At 39.9% G+C, this 27,755-nt stretch overlaps 1 protein-coding gene across 2 annotated transcripts; it reads left to right on the top strand.

The window, feature by feature from the left end:
* Positions 1-22,490, top strand: kcnip1b (Kv channel interacting protein 1 b). Of its 2 annotated transcripts, XM_040014692.1 has the most exons (9): positions 1-224; positions 630-859; positions 18,256-18,380; positions 19,525-19,594; positions 19,677-19,747; positions 19,840-19,947; positions 20,037-20,141; positions 20,581-20,643; positions 21,412-22,490. In XM_040014692.1, the coding sequence occupies exons 2-9, from the start codon at positions 772-774 to the stop codon at positions 21,457-21,459; spliced, it is 678 nt and encodes a 225-aa protein (XP_039870626.1). In that variant the 5' UTR covers positions 1-224; positions 630-771; the 3' UTR covers positions 21,460-22,490. The 2 variants fall into 2 exon arrangements, with proteins under 2 accessions (XP_039870626.1, XP_039870627.1); XM_040014693.1 differs by lacking the exons at positions 1-224; positions 630-859 and adding an exon at positions 9,149-12,783.
* The last annotated feature ends 5,265 nt before the right edge of the window (positions 22,491-27,755 follow it).

Below are 27,755 nucleotides of genomic sequence, written 5' to 3' on the forward strand. Positions count from 1 at the left end.
GGTATAGTGGTGGCTGCTGGCACTCTCTGCAGTACAGATCTGCTGAGAGCACCAGAGCAGAGCTCCTCGACAGATCACAGCCGCAGGGTTCCCACTGCAGTTTAGAGGGAAACCTTACACCAAAATATTATACAAGGGGACAACAGTCAGAACAACTAACAGGACAGAAGGTAAAGGAAAGTGGAGGACAAGAAAAGAAGTGATGAGACAAACTGACAGAGGAGGTAAGAAGCACTGCATGAGGTTTTCTGCTCTTTCTTGGACCGACAGAACTTCCAGGGGGGCGAAGCGCTTCGTGTTCTACTTTTAGAGTCCTTTTAATTATTTATCTTCTCACTTATTTTGGTCTGTGAAAAGCAACTTTGCTTTTTAAAAAGTTTAATGTAAAGGTCTGAAGCCAGAGAACAGGAAATGTTGAACATTTTCTAGTTGTTTGGCTACTGCTTGTGTATATTTGTATGTTTTTCTTTTGAGTGTTTCTGCATGCCTTTCTGAATGAGAGAGTGGAACACGCCTGAGTGCTTTAGGTACTAATGTGTGACAGCTTGGAAGCATATTGTAAGTAAAATTCAATGTCTTGCACATAAGCTGTGGAGCAAAGGCTTAATCGTATCCCTTTTCTTCACAAGGAGCTGCTTGAAGGACCTCATGATGTCACATGAAGCAGATTCGTTTTTGTGATAAGAATCACGGGCAACATTAAAGAAGTTCAAACATTCCTTGAGATACATTGAAGAAAGTCTACCCATCTGCCACTGCATCTACCTCAGGATGGCTGGCTGTACCAGCCGCTGCAGACAGGGGGTGCTCAAATTAATCCAGTCCCTGCAGAGATTGGTCTCAGGAACCCTCACAAAAGGTACTTTGTACTGATGCACTCACATATTCTGAGCCTCTTGAGTGTTAGCTAACTTAGATACAGTGAGGTCTTATGGCTACTCCTGTGTATGCATGTGAATTCAGTTCAGTTCCTTTTTCTTTATGTGGCAGCACATCACAAGATAGTTTATTATTGCCTTTGAACAGTTAGGCCAAACTTTACTTGATATAGAAAAATAATTATTCCCTGTCACCAAGCACTTGGCAAAAAGTGGATGGATGTTGGACATTTTCCACCACCACTCTCTCTCTCGCCCCCTACAAAGCAATGCTTTGATCAGCTTAATGTTGTCTTCCTGCAGTTGATCTAAAATAATTTGCTAGTAAGTGTCCCTATTTTTCTGATATCCTGTTTGTTGTACTTTATATCAGTGACAGATTTCAGCTGCCTTCTAATAGCACTCAGTTTTGCTTTAATTAAAGAACCTCAAAGATTCCTAAAGATATATTGAAGAAAGCCTACCCATCTGCCACTGCCTCTACCTTTCTCAAGCATAATTTATACGTCTGTGTTAAACTTAACGTAGAGCCTTTAACATAGCTTATGAAAGCGACAGATACTGTTGCCGCGGTGAGCCCCATTTGCACTGCAATTTCACCACCAAAACATCAGCTGACGATGGTGTTGATCCATTCTCTCCAGTCAATTTCAGAAATGGTGGCAGAAGAAGAATTATCCAGAAATGAGCGGGACAAAGTGACAGTACAGATCACATTGCAGGTGTAGTCGATGCAATATGTAGCAACATTCCTGAGGAGGGACACATCAGCTTACAGAGTAGGTTACGCTGTAGGTTATAGTGCAGGGTTTCAGAAAGGATTATGGTTATAGCGTACCTACGAAACATAATTCAGTAGCCACATGCAAAACACAACAGGAAATAGCTTGCTTCGTACTACTGGAAATACTTTGTGTGGGTTGTGAAGAAGCCGCCCGAATAGACTGCTCAGGAGACAGCACAACTCGGATGACGCTGTGTGTAGCCCACAGATCAGTTATTTGTGACACTGTCCCCTGGTGACAGAAAACAGCTACAGCATGTAGCTGAAAGTCTGCAATTCTTTCCCGTAGAATCTGCAAAAGCGATGTTTGAGCCATTTGGCTAAGCCTGGTGGGGGGTTTTGTTTTGTTTTGTTGCATACAACCACAGGTTTCCTAAATCTTTCACACTGCATAGCCAAATACCTACCCAAATGTGGTGCCATAGTCCTAACAAGGTTCAGGCCTGCAGTGCGTATGTGAAAGTGGTTGTAGGCTCAAGTGTTGGAATAAGAAGGCCTATAGGAGAAAAGAAGAGCAGTGAGAAACAACAAGCAATCAATACTGGGCAGGTCGGTGAGGCTAGTAGCTGCAGATCCAAAACTTACAGCCAAGAAGCCAGAGATACTTGTAGAAAGGTACAAAGAGAAAATGCGGTGGAGAGAAAACACAGAATTGAAATGCAATGATGGCATAAATCCACACCGAGTGAAAAACAGGAAAAGAAAGGGGTGCTTGTTAGTCCAAGCCTAGCAGCAGAAATCTGTCAAATTATGATCCCATCATTCATTTGCTGAAAGTTCATATTAAGACTGTAATAGGATTGTTTTTCTGACATAGATTTAATTTGAATTCCACCATTGAGCCATTGTGTGGTCTATTTAGCAAGAGGCACATGTTCTGTTACTGTGTCTTTAAAAATTACAGAGCATTTGCTTTGCTACAGTTGCAGGAAAGAGTTTACGAATCCCTTGTACTTTTTTTGTTTAAATTTCTGCGTTAATATGACCTAAGCATAAAAGCTGTAAAAGCAGATAAACCAAACCAAGTTAAGGAAATAATGCAAACATTTTGAATGTTGCTATTTATTCACACAGCTTTATGTAACTGTCTGGAACATGGGAACTGATACACTAGAAATGTAACTTACACATTTCAGCCCTACATGTCATATATTTCTTCATTGTTTTTAAATCATTCTTCAATCTTTGATCTACGTATGATGTGTTGCTAAATTACATTTTCGTAAAGTGTCTTGCAAAAACACCTGAATGATACTAATTTAGCGTTTCTTATAGGTTGCATGAAAATGCTGTTTTTTACTGTGTTAGCTTACTGTGCTGAAGCATAAACGTCACTACAGGACTGCATGTGTTTACAGTTGGTGTTGGGTTAGGTATATCAACCTTTTGAATTTGAGGAAAAAAGTTGAAATTTTGAGATTGCAAACCCAAAATTTTGAGATAATAACCAAAAATGATTTTTTGGACCTCAAATTTATTGAGGACCACCTACAAAAAAAAATTGACCTTCAATAAATTATGTGACTTATCTTTAGCTAATAAGATATTTCAGATATGTCAATATTTCATTTGGACATATCTGTATACTTTTAATTTTCATCTACATCTAGTAAGCTTCGCTATAGAGACTCACATGTGCAGAAAAACACAAGTAAAAAAAAACGCCAGGAAATTCTCCTTCTTGTATGACATGCATGCTTTGAGTGGCTTTGAGTTAAATGATGAGGTCATTTAACTCCCATCTGCACATAGCTCACAGGCTGAGGCTGTGGTGTACTCTAAACTTCTTCTATTCATCATGCTTTAGTGCTTGTTTGCTTTTTCTGCCCCTTTCTCAGTTATAGTTAAAAAGTTACTTTTCACCTAAGCTGCAAAAATCAAACGCTGAGTCACGATGTCAGAGTGCAGCTGCGAGTATGTCACGACTAAAAAAACACACAAACACAGTACTGCTCTCACTTTCAGAAGAACCTGTGGTCTGATATAAATTTAAAATTCACCCTACGCACATGTATGGAGCATAAAATATTTGTGCAGGTGCAGGCAGTGCTTCATTTTAACACTCGCTGTGGGCCACAAATTCCAAATTTATGTATTTTTACCACTTCTTGACTTTTCCATCTAGAAGCATTTGGATACTCTTACTATCTACCTCTAAATTATTTGCAGCCATAAGCACTCTGAGAAATTGATTTTTCACAGGGCAAAGAAAGAAACTTGCAAACTGAGAAACACATCAGATACTGTCAACAAACTGACAATGACAGCATGATGCCTGAACTGTACGTTTTTACACATAAACAGCTACTATCATGCATAATGAAGGATGAATCTGTTGACACATTTCCCACAGCTTGTGTTACAAATGCAAATATGCATTTACAGGAGCAACAAGCTCAATGTTTTGCATTGAATTAAGCAGGAATCCAGCCAGGCTTAGGTTTATAATAATGAACTAACCAAAATCTTACAAAGTACTTACTCTGTTACATGTGCAGTGTTTGTCCAGTGTTTTTTCATCTGCAATGTTAAAAAAAGAAGAAGAAAAAATAGTATGTAAATCCTTTGTAGCATGAACCTATGTGATATAAAGTGGTGTTTTAGTCAGCCGCTGAGCTATTCTAAAAATTATCCAACCAACTCATGGCAGTGAGTAGGCTGACTATCTAGGTCATGCAACACAATCGCATACCGTAGCTATTTGACTGAAACAATCCCAAACCTACTTTTTTATGGTTAGGAGCTAATCCTTTACCAAAGGAATGAAGGATTACAGTTTATAGCAGACTTGGTTATCAAGATGATATCTGGTTCTCTCATTATTTGTAGACATTAGTTATATTTTTCTTTGCATTCTTAAAGGATGCATAATTGATCAAATGTAATGTAAATTATGTTGAGCATCCACTTGCTTGATACTGTGCATCTGGACATTTGTTGCTTCTGTCCAAAATGTTCTATTGTGCTTCGCTGACCTTTACTGACTTAAAGTTAAGATGCGTGCGCATTGGGCAGCATAAGGGCCGAGTCTTCATTTAGCTTCATAATTAAATGTCACAGAGTTAATTAAGAGACACTGGTCAAAATACATTCAAGTGGTCTAAACTGGGATTTAATAAATCTATGATTTTATGCCACAGTGGGGGTTTTAAACCTTTGGAATTTTTACATTTATACAATGTTAGGTTCTCATTGCCATAGCTCAAGATGAACAGGCACAACTATCCATCCATGCAAAAACACAGGCAAACATAATATTTCTTCCACGTATCCAATTCAGGGTCACAGGAGGAATGATAACAGAACATTATTCAAAGTTTTAAACATCATTGGTATTAATTTGATTTTGGTGCTTACATGGAGGGGGTTGATCTTGTAATGTGTGGTTACAGCATGAAGTAACAATGTCTTGTTTAGCTTTGAGCCCTTCCTCTGCACAGTTTAATTATAATCAGATTTCTCAAGCACTTGTTTCCAGATTGCGGCAGAGGAAGACCGCATGCTAAAGTATGCACGGATGAAGACATGAAAACATGCACATATGTTCTCATAAACATTAACACACAAGCAAGCTATTTAGACTTTTTTAACAGCTATATGCTATGTTGTTTTTTGCATTTTTCCTTGCATACACTATAGACAAAAATGAACTGTCTTATCTTTAGTCTTATGCCTTAAGTCTTATTAAGTTCAGCAGCATGCATATTCATCCTCAGACCTTTAAACATTGCAAACCAAGTGAGGATACAGTAGTTATGATATGCCTCGGGGCTGCAGCTGACTTACTGTTATTCCTGTTTCTAACATTACATTGTACTTTATGCTCTTTACATAGTGCTTTCCTTGTAAAATAAAAAAAATAGTTTCCATGTAAAGATACAAAGGAGTAGCACTAGTAGCTTCAGTGTTTTGACAGTTGCTCTGACCTTGCATTCATGTTAGTGCACATTTAAAAATGGCTGTCCTCCCTGTTGTTATAAAAAGAGACAGTGACCTCTCACAGCACATTTTAAAAGCAAGATGGCAGAGTGCAGCCTCAAACATTCAGCTAGAGGCAACTTTTTCGAATTTTACAGCACGTGAGAAACCAGCTAAAAGGCCTCAGACAAAGGGAGGGACTTGTGAGGTATATTTTGAGTGAGTTATATATATTTTGCTGTGACGTACTGATGTTGTAGTGCAACATCCAGGGAATCTGAATGTCAAATCTAATGGGAAATCTGATGCTGTGCATTACCTGACAAAGTAAAGAAAAACCTCTTTTTGAACTGACGGGACTTTGACAGAATGACAAGGAAACTGGAACAGCACACAGATTTAATTTTATTAAGGACAACTTTTAACAAATACTATTTCAAACTTTTTTGTGATGTGTTGTTCAACCACAACAGCAGACATACAGTTTAGCTTTAGGAAAAAAATGTCTGTGTTTTTAACGTTGAATGTATTTAAAAGAATTTCACAATTAAAACAATATCATTTCTTAAATACCACAAGACCACTCCCAGATCTGAATGGTAAAAAAAATAGATTCAACACTACCCCATCAATTTGCATGAAAATATATATCCTCTATTTCGAGATAAAAATTGTGGCATTGTTGCTTAAAGCAGGCGTCTGAAATGTCCCTGCTGTTTTTGTAAACAAGCAAAGTTTTGTACCTACAAAACAATCACCTTTAGATTGCTTGGAAGAATTAAAACTTCCATCCTTTGCTCATGATCCATCTCTATCACATTTCCTGAAATTCAGTTAGCGTGTAGATGTAGGCTGTAGGTGGGTTTGTGGTTGCATGTCTTTTTTTTTTAAGATGGAATAGACTCCACCCATTCCACGGCCCTAGGTAGGAGCTGAAATGGATGGATAGATGGAAGGATGGATGGATCATTTGCAACCAGCTTCTTCCCTGTAAGCATGTTTTCAATGAGGTCTGTTGTTGTAATTGTTTGCCAACACTCACACAATAAACTACAGAGTTTATAGTTTACTATAGCCACAGCTTACTATGGACCTAGCAAACTATACCCATAAAATTAAATTTGCCATTATATTCAAACTCATGAGGTAAAGATTATCTTTATCACAACTTCAACATCTACTTTTAAAATTTAGTTCACATCATGCAATCATGCAAACTGACAATCATCTTTGTTTAGATACGGGAAACGAGACACATCTGGGGAAGCACATAAAAAATGCATGGTTCAACAAACACAATAGATTTATACTGTCTTTTGTGTAGACCCAGGTCCTGAAAACAGGAAGAGTGCAGGTAAAGACAGAAACCTTTCCTACCCGACCTCATGCTGCACCTGTCTCTCACTATTACAAGTCACATGTGTCCTCTAAGAGCATAACCTTGCAGCAGTGGTTCTGTCACCACACACTGCAGAGATAGATTCAAATCTATGGCTCAAGCTCTTCTAACGTAGCATCTATTTAATTCAAAACCCGCATAAGAGTTATCTGGCATTAAACTCCAGTTTTATAACCATCTTCCTTTAAAAAAAATCTTTCTCCTCTGATTCTTTCCCTTTTTTTGTGGCTGTAGAATCAGTGGATTGGAGCTGACAGTGTGTGTCTCTGCTTTTAATTTTTTACATCACCTCACTACATACTTTTATGTAACCGTCTTCTTCTAGATTTATTTTTATCTCTTGCTCTTTCCTCCTCTGTGGGTGTGTACGTGTTTCGCCCCACCATTACTCCTGTCCAGCCACGTTGTTTTACTACTTGGTATTTATATGCAGAATCTCCTATGGTTAGATGGCTATTCGATCCAGCGAACAGTATGGTTATGTTTGCTCAGCCACATTTCTGTGGAATTCCTCTTTCATGTTCATATTTAGTAGTTCCCTGAGGATTTTTGCATGTGATGCATTAAATCGGGAGCAAAACTTGTTTTGAATGGCGACATGAGCTGCTGCTTGCATCAGGAACTGTTACGCTCTGCTGCCATCTGTCGTTTAACAAGTAACTCCACAGCATTAGAAACTTGAGCTCATGTGTTAGAGTTCTCTGCTGAGAAAACTTAACCCTCTAATGCACTTTGTATCATGTCTCATACATGAGTTTCTGAGACCTCTATCTCATCAACATGATCAATACTTGCCATAAATTCAAAACGTTATGGACAAAATTCTTTTTTTGTCTAAAATTAACATTGTTGTTAACAAAAAGGTGCCAAAAATCTCCAATGTATCAAATGTGATATAAAAAAAATATAATAAATATATAATAATTTCACACAACATGATATAGCAAAATGATTTTTGTGGATTTTGTTATGGGGTTATTAAACATCTCAGTTCCAAAAAATCTGAATTTTCAGGCTATTTTTGATGGGTTTTGTCTTGCAGGGTTAAAAACACTTTGTAAGAACATTCACACTAAATTTGTGACTGTCTGTTTTTAAGATGCTTGATGCATTTTTGGTTTTTTTTTAGTATTATTATTATTATCTAGCCTCCTGAAATAAAGCATCATTTTGCACTCACAGATAACTTAATACACATTTCAAAGTGGCACAAAGGGGAGCTGTGGGTACTCGCCTAAAGATTCAAAAGTCATCAAATACAGGTAAATCAAAAAGATGTGATGGAAGCCAAAGCAGCTTCATTAATGGTGAATGCATAATAATAACCACAATTAATAAAAACACATTCAAATTTAGTACATATGATAAATAGTCTTCATCAATAATAATTGTATCGTGTATTTTAGTTTATTATTTCCAATCTGATCTTTGTTATCACATCTGATAACAAACAATGACACTTAAATCTAGATGCTTAACATTTTATTCACTATACTGTGAATTTGTTAACAATTTTCAAATGTTACTGAGATTTGTTATATAGCATTCATTACAGATAAGTGACTCCAGTCTCAGTGTTTGGATTACAATTAGCATCATATTGTCACAGATACACACAAAGGTTGAGCCACAGCTTTCTAATAAGACACAGTCTTCAGGCTTAGTTTTTCTTAAATCTTTAAAAGTTAAAGCTTAAATTTGTATTCTTATATTAATAAATAGTTATTACAATAAAAACAAGCTTTAATCATCAGTCAAACCTTGAAAATGATACCATCCAATTAATCTTTATATGACGCATTAAACCAGTGATTCCCAAGGTGTAAGCTGATGGCATCTGGTGGGCCATGAAGGTACTGCAGGTGTACAGGTCCATCCATCCATTTAATTTTACTTTACAACAAATGCATTTCTAATTCTTAATTTTCATAAGAGTCTTACATTTTGAAAATAGGATTTAATTTTAAAAGTATCTCCTTTTAAACATTTGTATTATCATATATAAAAAAATAAACATACTTACTTTGAAATCATATGAGATGGCTTCCTGAGATTATTCTATTAAAACGTTCCTTATGGAATCCTAAAGAATCATTGTAATTCAGCTTATTATATTAATAATGGCATTAATAATAAGTAGTATGTAGTTGTATTAACAGTAAAATATATATTACCCATTTATGTTTAGTTTATTTGGTTTTGTATTTCATAAGAAACAAAAGTAATTAATATACACAAATTTACTTGACAGTGAAAAGCACCACAAACTCCAGGAATTTCCCCATTTTTTCCAGAAAGCTGCTATACTAGTTTCAAAAGCTGTTGTGTAATAATTCCCATCTCAGTAGTAGCTCTAAAAAGGACACAACTGAATGTCAGGTTAAAGAAAGAAGACGAGACGACATAATTTAAAGATGCAAGTTCTTGCATAGTCAGACTAGAAAGCCACATGAGGTCTGAAACTGCTGTCTCAGCCCACTGGAGGGAAAGTGATTCCTGTCCAATCATCATTTGGTTCACTTGATTTACATGGCAATTGCAGGTTGAAATAACTGTTAGAGGAAGTAGTAAGAGGAGTTTAATGATAACGATGAGCTGCCTTTAATGCGTGCATGAGCATGCATTCATACAGAATACCAAAAGCAGAGGGAGCAATGAAACACTTTGGGAAATAAAAGGACATGTGGCAGTGAAAAGAACAGTCTTTCATGTGCACTATCATTATTTGCATTCAAATTACAGGATTTCTTGTGAATGTGTTATTTTAACCAGCCACCGAGCACTCAATGCACCAAATCCCTACAGCATGTCTGATAGCTGATGAATCCTCAAGAGGACTGGCCCATGTTGGGCTGCAATGTGTGTATGCTGTGTGGCGGTCAAGGGCAGAGCCCCTGGCAGGTCAAACCCCAGCTGTTGAAAGTGGTTGTTGGGGCATGGAATATTACCTCACCGTAGGGTAAGGAGCTTGAGCTCTTGCAGTTGAGAAGTACTGGCTAGATATAGTGGGATGCAACTCAATGCCCAGGTTAGTTCTGGATGTCAGGCTGGACTCTATTCCAATCTTAGAGACCAGATACAGGGGTGTGTATACTTATCTCTTGGTTTTGCTGCCTGTATGTTGGGTTTTTCATAAGGGAATCGTGTAATTTTCCAAAAGCATAAAGGGATTTTTTTACTGGAACCAGGAGCGACTAAATCTAAACACACAGTATAGGCAGTGCACAAATGTGCTTCTTGCTTTGCTCAGGGCATACTGACTATGAAAGAAAGAGCAAACAGTTGTGTCAGCTGTGTTTCAGAACCAAAGATAACACCTCTCTCATCTCATATTTTTATTAAAAAAAAAAACACTAACCAAAGTAGCAATGGAAAACAACATGACTGATAAAATCATAAATAATGGCTGATTAGTGTACAAGGTCCAAGTGTGTCCTTCCCACTGTTTGTAGAAGGGGTTGTATGTGAATTAGAGAAAAGATTTTGAAGAGATTATGAAGCCAGACTGCAATGCAGCGTCCTTGAATGTCTGTCATAGTGCAGGGTGATATGGTGCACTAAGACTGTTCCAGATGGCAAACATCTGTCACAGGGATTACACCGGGTTATTTAGTAATCGGAATACTTAATTTCCCATCGCAAGTGTGTGAGTGTGACTGTCTGTATGTCAAGCAGGTTATTTTTGGTGAAGATTATAAACGAGTTAGAAACATCTGTGACACAGTTTACGAATTCTTTATGCTTCCTGAATTATCCAAGAAGGAAAAATAAATACTACTGCATTGAAGAAGGCAGAGAAATCATTACATGAAAGTCACTATACAGAGGGACTGTATTTGAATGGATGAAACTGGGATACAAGAAAAATTTAGGACAGACACTTGATATAAAACATGATGGTCCTTAATGTTTTGCAGAATGCCCCTCGCTCAGCTCTCACCATCTTGGCTTTTTTGATTTCAGACACCAAGTAAGCAATAGATCTTGATAACCCCCATTCACTATACAGTCACTTATCTTATTGACTATACAATGATGATCATCTATTTTACTCAAAATTAGATCACAGTTTACAAAACATACATCACTGTGGATTCTCTAAAAGCTGGGGCTACTAATCTGGTTACTGGGGTTGTAAAGTAAGCAGTAGGGTCGTTTTCTCATTGACCGGCATGCAGTCAGACTTATTTTTGGAGCCAAAATAGTTGACCTTTTCTAACCTTAAGAAAAAATCCTTAAATTTGCTTCACTTTTCAGATCCAGCGGCTACATCCATCTAACTTCAGATAATATCTAAGTTGAGAGAAGTTTAAATTATTTTAGAATTATGCATGACTTCATGTTTAATTATTTAGTCCATGTTAAGTTCTTTTTCTCAGCACTACCCACACAAAGAAACTGAACTGCACAGCTGATCTAGGGTCAGGCTCCAGAGTTAGGTTGTAAAAAATAATCTGTACTCCCATACAGTGTGGATTTGATCATCATTATTATCATTTTTGCTCATGGATCTTGTTTTTAATACTCAGAACAGAACATATAGACGTCAACTTTCAAGAAACAAGAAAGCTGAAACAGCACTGAAAAAATGGCCCTCAATGAATTTTTTAAAGTGTGAGAGGGTTTTCTGAACCTCGCGTGCACAAACAAAGACACACACATACACAAACAAGGAGCGAGACAAAGACAATACATTTTTTGGTCGGCCGCCAGTAGAATATTTGATTGGATGCAATATCATTCACATTTTTTCTGTGTTTTTCTCAATGTTTTTACAAGCAGCTTACAAAGACTGAGCTAACTGCCCTTCAAGTAGCTTCCATAAACTTAGACCATTTGAATTCTCCTGCAGAAATCCACAGTGAAATCTAAATTTTACGCTTTACTGATTAGCTATTTTTTGTTGCTTGTGTTGTTTGTGCTGCAATCCAGCAACCCTGCTTTATTTTCTGAGTTTGAAGGAAAACAAGCATCACTCACCCCCACAGCTTTCCATCCCACGTTACACGCAGTCCACTCTGTGAAGATTCGTTGGCACCATTTAATACAAATGTTCTTGTTTGTAGCACATTTGATTTGTTTTTTTTCTAAAAATATTTCTTCAAAATCTCACAATTAACTTTAATTCTTTCTAGATAGAGAAAAAGATGTGCTCCTTTATCCTGTGGTGAGTTAACATAGGCATGCACAAATGCCATCCCAAGTGGGCAGTCTTACATATAGCTACATCCTCATTATGGTACACACTTCAGGGAGCAAATTGCTCATTTGGAGTAGTAACCACTGGGTTGAGAAAATACACGTGTGTGCTTTAAATGCACACACTTCACATGTCAGTAAGCGTTATTAGTGACTACACCACTCTACAATACCACAAGGGCATGAGGAGGCAGGGAGCTCGAAAGAGTGGGGGGGTAAAGGCTGACAGATGAGTAGAGTGAGGCACAGAACAGAGGGAGTGGCGCAAAGAGGCAGGAGCAGCTTGTGCGTGTGAGTGTGTGTGTGTGTCTTTGGAGACAGGGATCAGAAATTCAAGAGAGTCAGCTCAAAGAGGAGAAGCGTCCCCCCGGTGACAGATCTGGACCCAGTGAAAGGACTTGACAGGGGCAAAAAAAAAAAATCCTGTAAGGTATAGCGCCGTGGAGGGAGGCAGCGACGGGACGACAGGCTGACAAAATCGTGAAGTAAATAGAGGGACTATTACTCTCTGGGTTGTTTTGGCCGTCCTGGTTTCCACGGTGACAACATGGGTGCAGTGGTGGGCACTTTGACCATGCAAACCAAACAGAGGAGACCATCTAGAGGTACGTCGATGTTAGTCACAAAGAGAAGAGATGGAGACGAGACAAAAAGAGCAACAGAAAGCTAGACCAAACTGACAGTAACACTAAGATCGTAGTGTTTGTACACCAGCTGCCAATCATGATATGTGTTTGTTTTAGTTATTTTCTTTGCTTATCCAATGCAAAGAGACTTTATGCTTTCACCCTGTTTTTGCCAAGTGATTTAATTAATTGAACTATGAAGTTAAAGGAAAAAAAATAAGTGGATAATGAATCGTGGAAATGTTACATAGGTTTAATGAAAAGCCAGTAGTGCTGATTCTGTTTTCTCAAAAAGAAATCTACAATGTTTACTTCTAGAAGTGGCAGCAGTATTGTGGAGGGTGAAGCATCTCTTACTCACGTTCAGTGACGAGGTACAGCACTTGTGCGGAGATAATGATTTAGAGACAACAGGATGGAAGAAAGATGTCCTTGAAAATAACAGAGCAAAATCACTGCTCTGTCTCTGTAATTATGCCTGTGTGTGTTTGGTGCATGCCCATCGAACGCGCCAGTGAGTGAGCGAAACAGAAACACGGAGGGAGCGAGGTTTTGGGCATTTGAATTAACACGCAGCTCACATATCATACCTCTCCCTGGCCTTATGCTTGAAAAGCCTGTTGTCATGGAGACTGGGTTGTAGGGGCATAAAGGGAGAGTGTGAGCGCATACTCCACCAGGGTGAATGATGAATTTATGGCAGCGGGAGATCGAGATTAGAACCATGAAAAGGCAGCAAAATACCGCTTGTCTGTGTTTTGATAAGAGCCTTTAAATGACCTTTCAGCAAAGCAGGTCATCTAGGGATTGTTTTTAGCTCGAAGTAAGTGGTCTGTTAAAAAATGCATTGTGGTGCCAGCTGTGAGGAGGTATGTAAGATAGGACAGATAAAGTCTGATCCTGTAGGGGATAAACAGGTACCACAGCCACACAAGAAATGAGACTCAGAGGTAAGCTACAAGTAGGATACAAAATATAGCTTTTTCTAGCAATACTGCTCATCACTGAGTATGCGTAAATGCTATATATATATATATACACACAAAATCATATAACTTATTTTAAGAGGAAGAGGGCTTGTTGTTTTTATCTCTCTAATGCCCTAATATAACTGGTATATATTTGACCAGTATAGCCAATCTGTGCTATACCTGGTTTGTCTTGAAAAAGGTCCTGTATAAACTTTCAACAAAACTTTGAAACACGCAGAGAGATTGCTGTCGCAAATCAAGAAAAACATTCAGGTCAAAATGTGTTCTTAGGATTGGGGGGGCTTGTCCACACAACACGGTAGGGGAAACAGTTCTCCTCACTCTTCCTGCAGCATTCAGCACTTCCAAAGCCCAGTCAGCTTTTGTACAAAGCAAAACCAAACAGCCTGCTGTGGGTTTTGTGAGGAATCACGTAGGGGACTATGATTTTGACCCGGCTCAGTGACTTCTTCAACTTTTGTCCTCATGGCTACAGACACCAGAAGGCTGCTGGATTAAAGAAACCAGATATAATCTCGTAAGTAGCAGGCTTTAGATAAACTGGTAGGATGATTATATTTGGAACAAGGCTAGCTGTTTGGGCAGTCGGCTGCTTGCGTGAAGTTAAGAGGACGAAAGAAGAAAAAAGGGAAGAAGAAAGCAAGATCATGCCAAAGTCAAAGCATGCAGAACTGTAAAAAGTGTCTGCCTTGATCTTGGTGTTTCCAAAACCAGATGTGATGAGAAGGAGGCAGATCTGAGGGACTCTGCACACTCATATGGTAGTAACTTCCTAATCAAAATATAACATCAGCCTATAGGACATACTTTACAAGATGATGTGATAGATCATGTTAGATTCAACTATGACTTGAAACTAGTGATTAAGACCATAAATGTATAATGAAAACCAAGAGTAATTTTCCCATAGACTTCTACATGACCTTCATTTTCATTAGTGCTGCAGTGTTTGCCACTGACTGCGTAAGAAAGCATGTACACGCACTTTCAATTATCAGCACCATTTCAGCGTCTCCCACCTTCTTCCATTACATGCTAATGAGTGATCACATGCAGAGCAGTTGTTGCACCTTTTATAACAAGACTCACTGCAAAAGTCTGCAGCATTTCTTTGTCTGAGTCTTACTCTGCGATCAAATCATTCTGTTATATGATATGATATATTCAACAGGTTTTTGAAACCCTCAGGCAACATATTCTTTTGCTGACTGTGCTTCTGAGCCCAGTTCAGCTCTCGTTTCTTCTCGATGTTATTCTGTGCTTTCCCATTTTGCCCTTTGCTGTTCTCCTTCTTGTCTCTTGTTTTTCTTCACGCTCTGCCACCTCTTCCTTCCTCTCCTCCTAGTCCTGTCTCAGCTTTCTCTAATCAACACCTCTGCCTTTTCATCACCCTCATTCCATTTCATCTGTTTCTAATCACACTGTCACATTAACAGCAAAGAGAAATCAGCCCACAGGAAAGATTAGTCCACATAGGTGGAGTCTTAACAGCACCTTTGTCTTTCTGTTTTCATGTAACCGAGAGACTTTTAGTCACAGGGAAAATATATGTACAAATTGTGTTTGACACCTTTAAAAAATGGTTGATCCAGTATACCACCACTGCTCGCATTTATTATGGCTATCTATCTCCATGACAACATGAGTCAGTGGGTTGGAACTGGAGCTCAGAGGAAGATGGAAGGAAGATTGAGAGAAAGTAACGCATTATATGTTTGCATGGTAATGGACACCATGCTATCTCACCACTGACAAATAGGCCATGTAAAAGTGGCAGATTGGGGTAAGAGGCAACATGTGTGTCTCTAGTGAACATTTTATTGCTATAGTTTCCCAAGCATGTGGAAAATCTCATTGAAATGACTACTCCCTAACAGTTTTTATAGCTGTGTCAACCATCCTGTCCAGATGTAAGCAGTATTTAAACCTTTAGTGCATGTTTTTACTAAATGAAACACAGGAGAAAATACAGGAGAATAAAGTTAGCATCACAATATTAAAAAGAAAGCTGGCATGCTTATACAATAATAATAATAATAATAATAATAATGGATTGGATTTATATAGCGCTTTTCAAGGCACCCAAAGCGCTTTACAATACCACTATTCATTCACTCTCACATTCATACACTGGTGGAGGCAGCTACAGTTGTAGCCACAGCTGCCCTGGGGCAGACTGACAGAAGCAAGGCTGCCATATCGCGCCATCGGCCCCTCTGGCTTGCCCATACAAGTGCAACTAGCTGGCTAAAATGTTAGATTTAGCTTGTTAATCTGGGACTTTTTTAGCACCTTGTATCTACATAGCTATTATAAAATTAATGTTAGCTATCTATTAGAAATACTAAACAGCGTAGCAGATGGGTGTACCTTCGGAGACATCCATTTTTAAGCCTTGAGATGAGCATTTTTGGTCTCACCATCTTGTTGTTTGAAACTGGAAGTGACAAGCAAGGGATGGATCTCACTGTGAAAGTGCACACTGATTGGCCAACAGCTTTTCAATCTTCCTCTACCAATGAACATACCATGAATAATTCTCCTTTCTGACACTAGAGAATAAAAAAGATAAAAACTAAATAAAAAACTTTTAGCTAACAACAGTAGCAAGCCACTGTTGTTAGCTAAAGCACTTACATGCATAGTAATGTTACAGCTTTCTGAAAGTTTGTTACCTCATTTTGCAGAAATGTAGTGGACTAAAACTGACATCCATCCATCTTTTCATTTATTTAATTCAGGGTTGTGAGGGAGCTTGGAGCCTATCCTAGCCATCCAAGGGCAAAAGGCAGGGTGCACCATGGTCAGGTTCTCAGTCTGTCACCGAACTAACACAGACAGAAAGACAATATTCTCACTAACAACTATGGGAAATTTAGAAGCACCAATTAACCTGACCCCACTAACTGGATGTCTTTGGATTGTGGGAGAAGCCAGAGAGATCCCAGACAAACAAAGGGATAAAATGCAATCAGCACACAGAAAGGCCCTGGCTAAATGGTGGATTTGAACCAGAACCTTTTTCCTATGAGGCAACAGCACTAACTAACACATTGCATATCCAACTACTAACCGGGCCTGACCCTGCTTAGCTTATGGTATGGACATAAGCTGGAATTTTGGCATTATCGACTTATTTGACATATTCATTCCGTATATGACTGTTAGGATCCCACAGTTTCACTACATTTCCTAGTCACGGGATTTTCCTAGAAGTTTATTTCTCCTTAAAGTCACAGTTTTTCAGTTTAGAAATTCATAAAAACCTATTCTGGGTTCTGTAATCAGTCTGCAGTCCATTTCACACAGAATGTTTAAGTAAGTTTTCTATTTTTCACTAGCAGACAGAATTGACAAGGATCGTCTCTCCCACTCAAAAGTCAATGAAGAGCCGGTAATTGCTTTCCCCCCTGGTGTAGGTGGGACTTAAATGAAGATTGCACCTGTTACGACCGAGAATGTGGCTGCAGGCAGTTCTATAGCTGTGCCTCTTCTCCTGTTTCCTGTTTAAAATTTAAATCACAATGGCCTCTGGCATAATGATGTATGCTACTTGATACAGTTTCATTGTTGAGGATTAATCCTGACACCACTCATGAATGGGCTGAAATGAATGAGTCATCACTACCATCCAAAAAAAAGAAGAAGAACAATGTGCTCATGTTAATCTCCTTTTCTTCGTGTCTAATCATCTGAACTGAGTCTGAATCCATTAGGAAGCTTATTTGTTCTCACGTGTGTTTTTCAAGTTAATAACATAGGTGATTGAGAAATTCTGGGAATTGATAGTGTGCTTTGTCCACACTTTTGTGCCAAAACAATTCATTCAAGGACATATCATCTAATAATACCTGCAGTCTCAACAATGCATTTCAAGCCACAGACCACCCTTTGTAAATAGGCCATCTCTATACCTCACACAAAGCGTCGGACTTCAGATTTTTCTTCACCGGGGCCCACAACAGCCACTGGGAGTTTTCTTCTGGATATTTGTCCATGTTTGTAAAGCCGCTGCCCTGTAGCGTGAGATAGTCACAGTGACAAACACTTGCCCACAGCAGCATCTCTTCAGATCATTAACCACCATCCATCTCCACAGGACTGGGCACTGAGCACCATGTTGCCATTAATAAAATGCTTCAGCTCCTAAGGGGAAACTTAATTTGTCAAGTAGATGAAGTTCTCCTCAAATCCTTCCTTTGTTCTCTTTTTCCCTCATCCTCCCTTATTTTTCTTCTGCTTCACTCCCAGAAGCACTTTTTTATTCTCTCTGATCCCACAACATTCGTTGCCGACTTAACATTTTCAAGCTTCGCTGAGTCATCTCTTTCCTGTATTTAAAAGCCATCATATTTCTAAATCCTGAGTGGGACATACTGTTAAACAGACAGTGTGTAAATGTTGAGGCTCACATACATCTTCTTTTTTTAAACTGCCTCTCTCTTACCCTTCCCTGTAGATAAAACAGATGATGAGCTTGAGATGACGATGGTGTGCCACAGACCAGAAGGACTTGAGCAACTCGAAGCCCAAACAAACTTCACCAAACAGGAACTGCAGATCCTCTATCGTGGTTTTAAAAATGTAAGCACACACCAGATATTGTTATTTTAAAAAATGCAGTCATACTAAAATGCACTATATTGCCCAAGCTCTGTTCTATTCCATTCTAAGTATTCTTACACCTCTCTAAATCACTGAGGCATTGAAGTGTTTCAATCACTTCCATGGCCACAGGTGTATAGCATCAAGCACATAGGCATGCAGACGGCTTCTAAAAATATTTGTGAAAGAATGGGTTGCTCTCAGGAGCTCTGGTACTGTGCAAAAAGTCCAGTTGTGAAATTTCCTCACTACTAAATATTTCACAGTTAACTGCTAGTGGTACTATGACAAAATGGAAGAGATTGGGAATGACAGCAACTCATTAAGTGGTAAGCCGCATAAAATTAGAGAGTGGGGTCAGCAAGACTGAGGTGCATATTGAGCAGAGGTCGCTAATTTTCTGTGGAATCAACTGCACATGTGCTTCATGTGGCCTTTGCTCAAGTAAAGCGCACAAAGCGCTTCATGTTCTTTGGACTGAGAAATCATGCTTCTCCAATCCAATGGATAATACTGGGTTTGGCGGTTGCCAGGAGAGCAGTACTTGTCTGACTGCATTGTGCCAGGTGTAAAGTTTGCGGGGGAGGGGGTTTCAGGAGTGGGGCTCATCCTTTTTGTTTCAGTGAAAGAAACTCAATGTTGTGGGAACAGTTTGGGGATGACCTTTTCTGTTTCAACATGACTGCGCACCAGTGCGCAAAGCAAAGTCCATAAAGACAAGACTGAGCAAGTTTGTTGTAGAAGAACTTGACTGGTCTGTATCTCAACCTAATCTCAACCTGCCAGAACACCTTTGGGATGAATTAGAGCAAAGAATTCAAGCCAGGCCTCCTCATCCAACATCAGTGTCTGACCTCACAATTGCACTTCTGGAAAGAATGGTCAAACCTTCCCATAAACACACTCCTAAGTCTTGTTGAAAACCCTTCCAGAAGAGTTTAAGTTGCTATTGCTACATAATATTAAATGCCATGGATTAAAAATGAGATGTCAGTTATGTACATATGCATGTGAAGGCAGACAAGTGAATACTTTTGGCAATATAGTATATGTGTGCATCACATCATCAGACAACCAAATTTTCATTGAGTAGAATAACTGTAGAGTCTCATTTCTTCCACAGGAATGTCCAAGTGGAGTTGTGAATGAGGAGACTTTTAAACACATTTATGCACAGTTCTTTCCTCATGGAGGTAAAGTACACAGTTTTTAATCTTTTTTATTGCACTATGAAGCTTTTCTTTTTTTTACACTTTTCTTCCGTGTGTGTTACAGATGCAAGCATGTATGCGCATTATCTGTTCAACGCTTTTGACACTGCAAACAATGGTTCCATAAAGTTTAAGGTACAAAAATGGATAAAATGTTAGTTATTTCTTTAATTTTCTGCTCTTTTTTTAATTTATGCTTTCCCACTTCCCTGATCTATTTTGGACAGGATTTTGTAATGGGACTATCTATTCTGCTGAGGGGAACACTAAGGGAAAAGCTGGAGTGGACGTTTCACCTGTATGACATCAACAGAGATGGATACATAAACAGAGAGGTGAGACTGTGTTGTTACAGTTTTAACTGGATATTATTTGTTATCTCAAATCTTTGTCTAAGCATGACATGAATCTCCTGTTCTTGCAGGAAATGACTGAGATTGTGAGGGCCATATATGACATGATGGGCAAGTACACCTACCCTGCACTGAAGGGAGACGTTCCACAGCAGCATGTGGATGCCTTTTTTCAGGTTCATTTCAAATTCAAATTCAAATTTTATTTGTCACACACACAACCATACACAGTATGATGTTTGGTGAAATGCTTATTGCTGTGCAATGCCCGACCATTAAATGACAGTAAGAATTGACAATAAAATTTACAGATTTACAGACAACAAGCCATACTATTTGTTTAAATTGGATCAACTCCCTTTATGGAGTTTTTTTCACACTTTCAACTTAACTACATTTTTCAGTCTCGTAAGGTTTATAAACCCTAGTGTTTACACATTATGAAAGGAAAGCAGACTTTTAATGTCTCTTGTCATGACCCCGTAACTTCCCAAGAAACCTTTGTTGGTTTATAGCAGCTTTGTAGTCATTATTGGGTTGTTTCATTAGGGTTAGGATGCAAGGCAATGCCACCAGAACAGAATCAACAAAATAAAAACAACTTTTTCTCTACAGAAAATGGATAAGAACAAAGATGGCGTGGTGACTTTGGAGGAGTTCATTGTAGCCTGCCAAGAGGTCAGTATTCTTCTTCATGTGTTTTTGTCAAATGAATTATATTTTAAAGAATTAAAATATAATATGCATAAAAAAGCAACTAGTTTCTTACTTAAGCTTGTTATTCTAGTCGTGAAACCACCACTACACCTGACTCAAACAACCTCTCCTCCACACAGTCCTCATTCATAAAGTGGTCTACGAACGCTAACATTACGGCAGGTGGAGGTGGAGTTTCCCATTTCATTGCAGCTAGCTAACAATTAAAAGCCACTTACTGTTTGAAAGACAGAGAGTGAATGTGAACAGTATATCCTCTGTTATTTAAACATAAAACTAAAGTGACTCTTTTAGATTGCTTTTTAGATTTTGTTTCTTTGTTTTCCATTGAGTTATTGGTTCTTTGAGTAGTTAGACTTACATTAAATTATATTAGCGATCAGCAGCAACCAACTAACGCACTGACATCACGTTATGTACTGGTGCAAGATGGCACTATACATGTTATAAAAACTTTAAACACTTTTTTTTAATCCAGATTCACAGACATTGTTAAATCTGGCCCTTTTTTAGAGAAGGACTCAGTGGTGTATATTAGCCTGAATACATGCAGTGTTAATAGAGTAAATAGTATAAAGTGTAAATAGGCCTACATAATTTCACCATTACTTAAATTTTTTTATGTCAAAAGTCAAGCATAAAAAAACCCACAATCCATCAGATGATTTCATTTCACACACACAGGTATTCAAAATAATTCCATACACCATTTGTCTTATTTCTCAACAGGATGAAACTATGATGAGATCCATGCAGCTGTTTGAAAACGTGATGTAGAACAAGCGGAGAGGGTGGAGACAACCACATGGAAAAATGAGAGGGCTGAATGTGAGTGCGTGTGTGTGGATGCATATGTGCAGTACATCCAGTCTCTCCTCCCCCTCCTGTTTTATCCAGCTGTGGTCAGGATATAGGCTGAATCCCCCACAATGACTTGTATGAAGGGACTGGACTGGGATGCTCTTTAGTGCTCCTGACGAGTTTCGACACACAACACAAAGTGACTGATGTGACAGACATGGATTTTAACACATTCGTCTCTGTTCTGTCATGAAGACATGAAGATTGGCCTGTTAAAGATAAAGCTGCTCATCCATTATGAGGCTGCTCCTGACCAGCGAAGGGCAATGTGCGCAAGAAGCTGAACGTTTTATTTTCTTTTTTGCCAAGAAGCAGTTGGGGTTTGTTTATTTTTTTGCTTTTTTTTTTAATTGTTTTTTTGCCAAAGTATGATTGCATGCTTGTTTTATTTCCAATTTTTTGACAGATTTGACCATAAGTAAATCTATACTTGTGTCTCATCCATCTTGCGGTTGACAGATATGAGATACCGCAAACGTTGTACGTTGGTTTCACTGATGCGGTGACCCTTGTAAATTTGTGCTGACCTGGATGTCGCTTGTGTGCTGAGTCTGTGTTATGCTCGTCTGTCCAAAACTTACAGTACAAGTCAAATAATTTTAAAGCAGCACATTTCCTGGGTCTTACATGGTGTGTGTGTGCTTATCTTTTCTTTTCTTTTTTTAGTGAAAAAGAAACCAATTCATTCTTTTTTTCATATTTTCATCTGCTGCTTTTCGGCTTGTGGTCAAATTGGTGTATTGTCAAAAATGTTTTTTAAAAAAAGATTGAAAAACGAACAGGAATAAATTTTAAACATAATTATGAAATGCCCGCAAATCAAAGATGTTGAAGAAGAGGCTTATTAGATGTTCATTTGCACAGATGACAAGTAATCGAGATGTGACTCTCAAATGGAGACAGCGATGCCACAGAGGAAGTTTTGTCCAAAAGACATCACTGTGTCAGAAAAAGCAAGATTTTGCTGCCGGTCCATTCCAGCAAAGAACTGAGAAAGCTTCTGATAATCTTGCAGGGAAAACCGCTGAATGTCAGCTTTGGAATGTGATATGACACTGAGGACAGCTCCATTTGTAATAATGAACATTTGGCACTGTGTCCTCCATTTAAACGAGGACAGTGATGTCACACTGACGTACATGGTACACCGAAAATAGGGTTTTTTCTGTAGCAGTAGCCCACTGAAGGTTTCCTGTGACTCGTGGTGTATTTAAATGCGCCACCATAATAGAAAACTCGCAAGACTATCGTAGTTTAGGCACTAAAATATTAATTGCTGTTCTTTTTCGCAGTCACTAGAGAGGCTCTTTTTTCTGCACCGTGCGACCGTGTGACATCGCAGCCTCAGGTCTTGGAGATCTTATTTTGGAATCAGATTATTAAATCTCACCAACAGGTTCATTCTAAGCCATATGAATAAATGTGTCCATTCTTAAATTTGAGTGGTGTGCTACTTTATACTGGTGTGCCTATATTTTTGTATGCTATTAAAAAATGTAATAATTATTAGAGCAGAAACCTAAACAGATGAGTGAAGAGCACAAAAACACAGGGCAGGCTCTAAGGAGTCACTGAAAAATTTAATGAGTATTGTTACGGCCCTAGCTGGGCCTCCTGAAACTGCCCTTGTGTGGGTGTGGTGTTTTCTCTCCGCCTCTTCCTCTCTTACTCCACCCCTCTGTCTCTCTCTTGCTCTTCTCTCTCCCCAGGACACAGCTGCTGTTCATTGGCCTCATTTACCACCTGGGCCCAGTTAGCAATCACCTCTCCTAGGTCATATAAGCTGGGGATGAACTGGGTATGAGAGAGTGTTTTTTCTCTGGTGTTCCCACATTGTGTGTCGAAGGTGTCGGGAGAGATCCTGTAGTGTGGAGTTGTGGAAGCAGTTTGCAGTGTAGCTGCTTCACATGAGTAGTGTGGGCTTGTGGGCTTCGGCAGCAGTAAAGCTAGCTGCTGCTAGTGACAGGGTGAGCTTGTGGGCCCCTGGAAGTGCCTCCTCGTGGTGTGGAGTTTGTTTGGTTGTTGTGTTCTTTGTTGTTGCAACTTTTTTCTTTTTCTAGTGTTATTGGTAAAACAGCGTTGCCGGCTCTTTATGTTAATTTTATCTATAATAAAAACTATTTTATTTACTAAACACCTCTGTCTGTTCTCCTTTCATTCTGTTCTGGACCCATTTGTTACCAGTCCCCACACACACCCCTAGACCTTCATCGTGGGGACGTAACAATGTGGGGGCTCGTCCGGGATATGACTGGAAGGAACAGCGGTTGGGTTGTAGTGTGTTGTTTGCCGGTGGCTTGTGTAGTTGTGTTGTATCTGCTATACTCTCTCCAGTTAGCACAGGGGGGTGTCTAGCTGAGCGTAAGCTCCTCCTTCAGGCACTCATTTTTTTATTTTGCCTTTTTTATTTTCGGAGTAATCCCAAGTGGGGATTAGTTCCCTGTCGGGGGTAGGCTTCTCTGTGCTTTGTGCACTTGATGCATAAACTTTAAGGTTGCCTCGAGCCTGGTACACTCCAGAAGCTAACTAGGCTAAGATTTTAGTAGGTAGGTCTGGGGAGAGGGTCGATGGTATTTTTATTTATTGGTTAACCCTGTGGTCACATATATTTCCCACCTGTTTTTGATTTGTGTGTTGGAGGTGGTGCTGCTTTGTTGTTATTGTTAGCCTCAGGTAGTTTTGAATGGCTACCTTTGATGTTGCCATGTTTAAGGCAAACCCTTCGATTGTCCAGCTGAACGCCTGTAGGAAGAGGGATTTGCATGAGGTGGCAGCAATTTATGGCATTTGTGTCTCCATAGCTCTGCGTAAGGCTGAGCTGAAAGCTGCTCTTATGTCTGGATTGGTGGAGAAAGGGATAGTGGCCTTGCCGGTGTCTACCAGTCCATGAGCATGGTGTAGCGTCTCAGCCTGTTCCGCAGGTACCAGCTCAAGCTGTAGCTCCATCAGTGTTTACGCCTGTTGCTCAGGGGTTGCCTGAGGACAAGCAGATGACACTGCCTCACTTCGAACCTCTCTCCATTGAATCATGAGTAGGCTCGAAGCAGGATGCTAGGCTCCGTGTACGCCTGGCTCGTCTTGAGTTGGAAAAGGAGGATCGTGAAAGGGAGTTCCAGTTAAAGGAGTTGTAACTTAGGCGTTTAGAGGCAGAGCTTGCAAGGGCCAGGGAGGTTGAATTGAAGGAGGTGGAGACAGCTGTCAAGTTGCAACAGTTGGAACTCCAGCCGGCTTCCCTTCCTCCAACTGCCTCCATTCGGCAGGCAGATGCACCGTTTGATGTAGGGAAAAACAGTCGTCTGGTTCCGGTGTTCCGCGACACTGAGGTCGACAGTTACTTCGAGTCATTTGAGCGTATAGCCACAGCCTTGCACTGGCCACGGGATTCGTGGGGCATTTTGTTACAATGTAAGCTGGTAGGTGAAGCTCAGAAAGTTTGTTCCTTATTGTCCGCTGAGGACAGTCTGAATTATGACAAGCTAAAAAGTGCCATCCTTCTAGCTTATGAGCTAGTCCCAGAAGCTTATAGGCAGCGTTTCCGGGGATTAAAAAGAGGACAAGGTCAATCCTACTGAGACTTCGCGAGGAAGAAAAGTGTGCTTTTTGATCGGTGGTGTCCAGTGTTAAGAAATCAGTTTCACCCCGGTTCTTTTTATTCCTCAGGCATCCAGAGACGCCACCGGAACTCAGTAGTCATTTCACAAAACCTTTATTCATCTTTATTCATCTTCATCTAAGCATGCATCTTCTAGAAGGGAAGACGTGCAAGGCCGGTGTCCCTCTGCAGATCTTCACTGCTTTGTCTGTGAAACAGTTTTGTAGAAGTGACCCCATCATAAAACCCCCCAGTGTGTGCTGGAAACTCTCTCTGTGTGTGTATGCACGAGCATGTGAGTGCCTGTGTGTGCGCATACCCGTGTGTCTATGTGAGTGACTGTGCATGTAGGTGTGGGTGCGTCATAACAGTCAAAGCACTGTGTGTCTCTGTGTACGTGACTTCCTGGGGGTCATAAAAGTAATCTCACCCAAGCTACACATAATTCCTCTACACAACATAGAAAACAGAGTTAACATATTACAAACACTGAGACCCCCACTCTGCATCCACTGGGCCATTGGCCTCTTGCTGTCTTACATTTACAGATCATGTGGAGAATCTCCTGCAAACCTACTTCTAAGTGTATAACACTTATGAGTTTTATTAAAGGTATAAGCATCAGCAACCCCCAACTGTAGCTTCCTGTCTCCTTTTATGGCAGGCAGACCCCCAGTATCCATAAATTCATTTCTCTCTAAACAATTACACACTCTCAGGCCTACAACTAAGCCAAACTAAAACACAGACAAACAAATCCTTCCCTATTCCTCTGATCTAAACAAATTTAACACATATTATACTAATTATTTTCTTGTACTCACACCAGCAAAGCTACAGACCTGGCGTCGATGCGTGAATTAATGCTGATAGAGGAATTTAAGAACTGCGTCTCCGAGCGCATCGCAGTACACCTTAGCGGACAAAGGGTTTCCTCATTACAGCAGGCTGCAACACTGGCTGATGAGTTTGCCCTCATCCATAAAACCAGTGTCATTAAGCATTACCGACGCGATGCCTCAGTGAAGGTTAGCAATGTGCCAGCTGTGCAGTACCCAAAGAGCGAGGTACCTGTGTCCCGTCCCAAGGTGAAAAGAAAGTTTTTCTTCTGTTTCAGGTCTGGCCATTTGATAGCAAATTGTGAGGCCTACAAACAGAAACAGTTGGTCTCGAGGGCTAGGAGTGTGCCAGCTAGCAAAGCTGATACAGGCGTGATTTCAAGAGCCAAAACAAAGCTCTGTTTCTTCTGCCACAAACCTGGCCACCTGGTTGCTAACTGTTTGAAAGCCCACTCAAAGCAAAAAGGCTCTGCTTTGAAAGGAGTCAATCGTGGTTCACAAACGGACAAAGTTGCCAGTCCGAGACGACAATTGGAGCATAATTGCTCAGTGGTGTCTTTTGGTCACTGTCAGAGGTCGACTAATTCTGAGCTGCCACCTGTTGACCATCTTCCAGATGACCTACAGTGTGACAGATTGTGTGTGACACAACCATTCCAACCTGCACCTCTGGCTAGCCAGCATGCCTGTTGCCATGAGCTAGCGAAGAAGCGTCTTTGTGTTTCAGAAAGGCCTTCTAGCTATTCGCTGGGTTCTCCATATGTGATGGCTCAAAAAACATCTGGCTGTCACTTGGGACACTATGTTGAGGGACTTGAGCCAACCCGATTCAGTGTTTTCAACCCATCAAAAAGGTCTTGGCAGATTTGGTAGGGTATGCCTAACCATTATTATGGTGCACGGTAGGTGATAGATTTAAGATTTGTGTAGGACATCCTGTGGCAAACCACTGGTTTGTATTTATGGGAGGGGGTGTTACGGCCCTAGCTGGGCCTCCTAAAACTGCCCTTGTGTGGGTGTGGTGTTTTCTCTCCGCCTCTTCCTCTCTTGCTCCACCCCTCTGTCTCTCTCTTGCTCTTCTCTCTCCCCAGGACACAGCTGCTGTTCATTGGCCTCATTTACCACCTGGGCCCAGTTAGCAATCACCTCTCCTAGGTCATATAAGCTGGGGATGAACTGGGTATGAGAGAGTGTTTTTTCTCTGGTGTTCCCACATTGTGTGTCGAAGGTGTCGGGAGAGGTCCTATAGTGTGGAGTTGTGGAAGCAGTTTGCAGTGTAGCTGCTTCACATGAGTAGTGTAGGCTTGTGGGCTTCGGCAGCAGTAAAGCTAGCTGCTGCTAGTGACAGGGTTAGCTTGTGGGCCCCTGGAAGTGCCTCCTCGTGGTGTGGAGTTTGTTTGGTTGTTGTGTTCTTTGTTGTTGCAACCTTTTTCTTTTTCTAGTGTTATTGGTAAAACAGCGTTGCCGGCTCTTTATGTTAATTTTATCTATAATAAAAACTATTTTATTTACTAAACACCTCTGTCTGTTCTCCTTTCATTCTGTTCTGGACCCATTTGTTACCAGTCCCCACACACACCCCTAGACCTTCATCGTGGGGACGTAACAAGTATGAAAACTGTGAATCATATGCCATGACATTTGCAAGTCCTCACACTTAAAGCTCTTTGGGTCATGTTAATTAGCTTTTTTTTTCCTCTTCTTACCCATCTGTATTCATTTAGCTCAACTATTCAAACTGTGGGGGAAAATCAGAAAAAAAGATTTTTGGTGAAGAAATT

The sequence above is a fragment of the Simochromis diagramma genome, unplaced genomic scaffold (assembly GCF_900408965.1).
Source record: "Simochromis diagramma unplaced genomic scaffold, fSimDia1.1 OVJJ01000676.1, whole genome shotgun sequence".
In the NCBI taxonomy this organism is placed as follows: Eukaryota; Metazoa; Chordata; class Actinopteri; order Cichliformes; family Cichlidae; genus Simochromis; species Simochromis diagramma.

Coding starts and splice junctions, on each gene's coding strand:
- kcnip1b (XM_040014692.1), top strand. CDS start 772: ATGGCTGGCTGTACCAGCCGCTGCAGACAGGGGGTGCTCAAATTAATC. Junction 860..18,255: donor CTCAGGAACCCTCACAAAAG/GTACTTTGTACT, acceptor CCTTCCCTGTAG/ATAAAACAGATGATGAGCTT. Junction 19,948..20,036: donor ATGGATACATAAACAGAGAG/GTGAGACTGTGT, acceptor CTGTTCTTGCAG/GAAATGACTGAGATTGTGAG.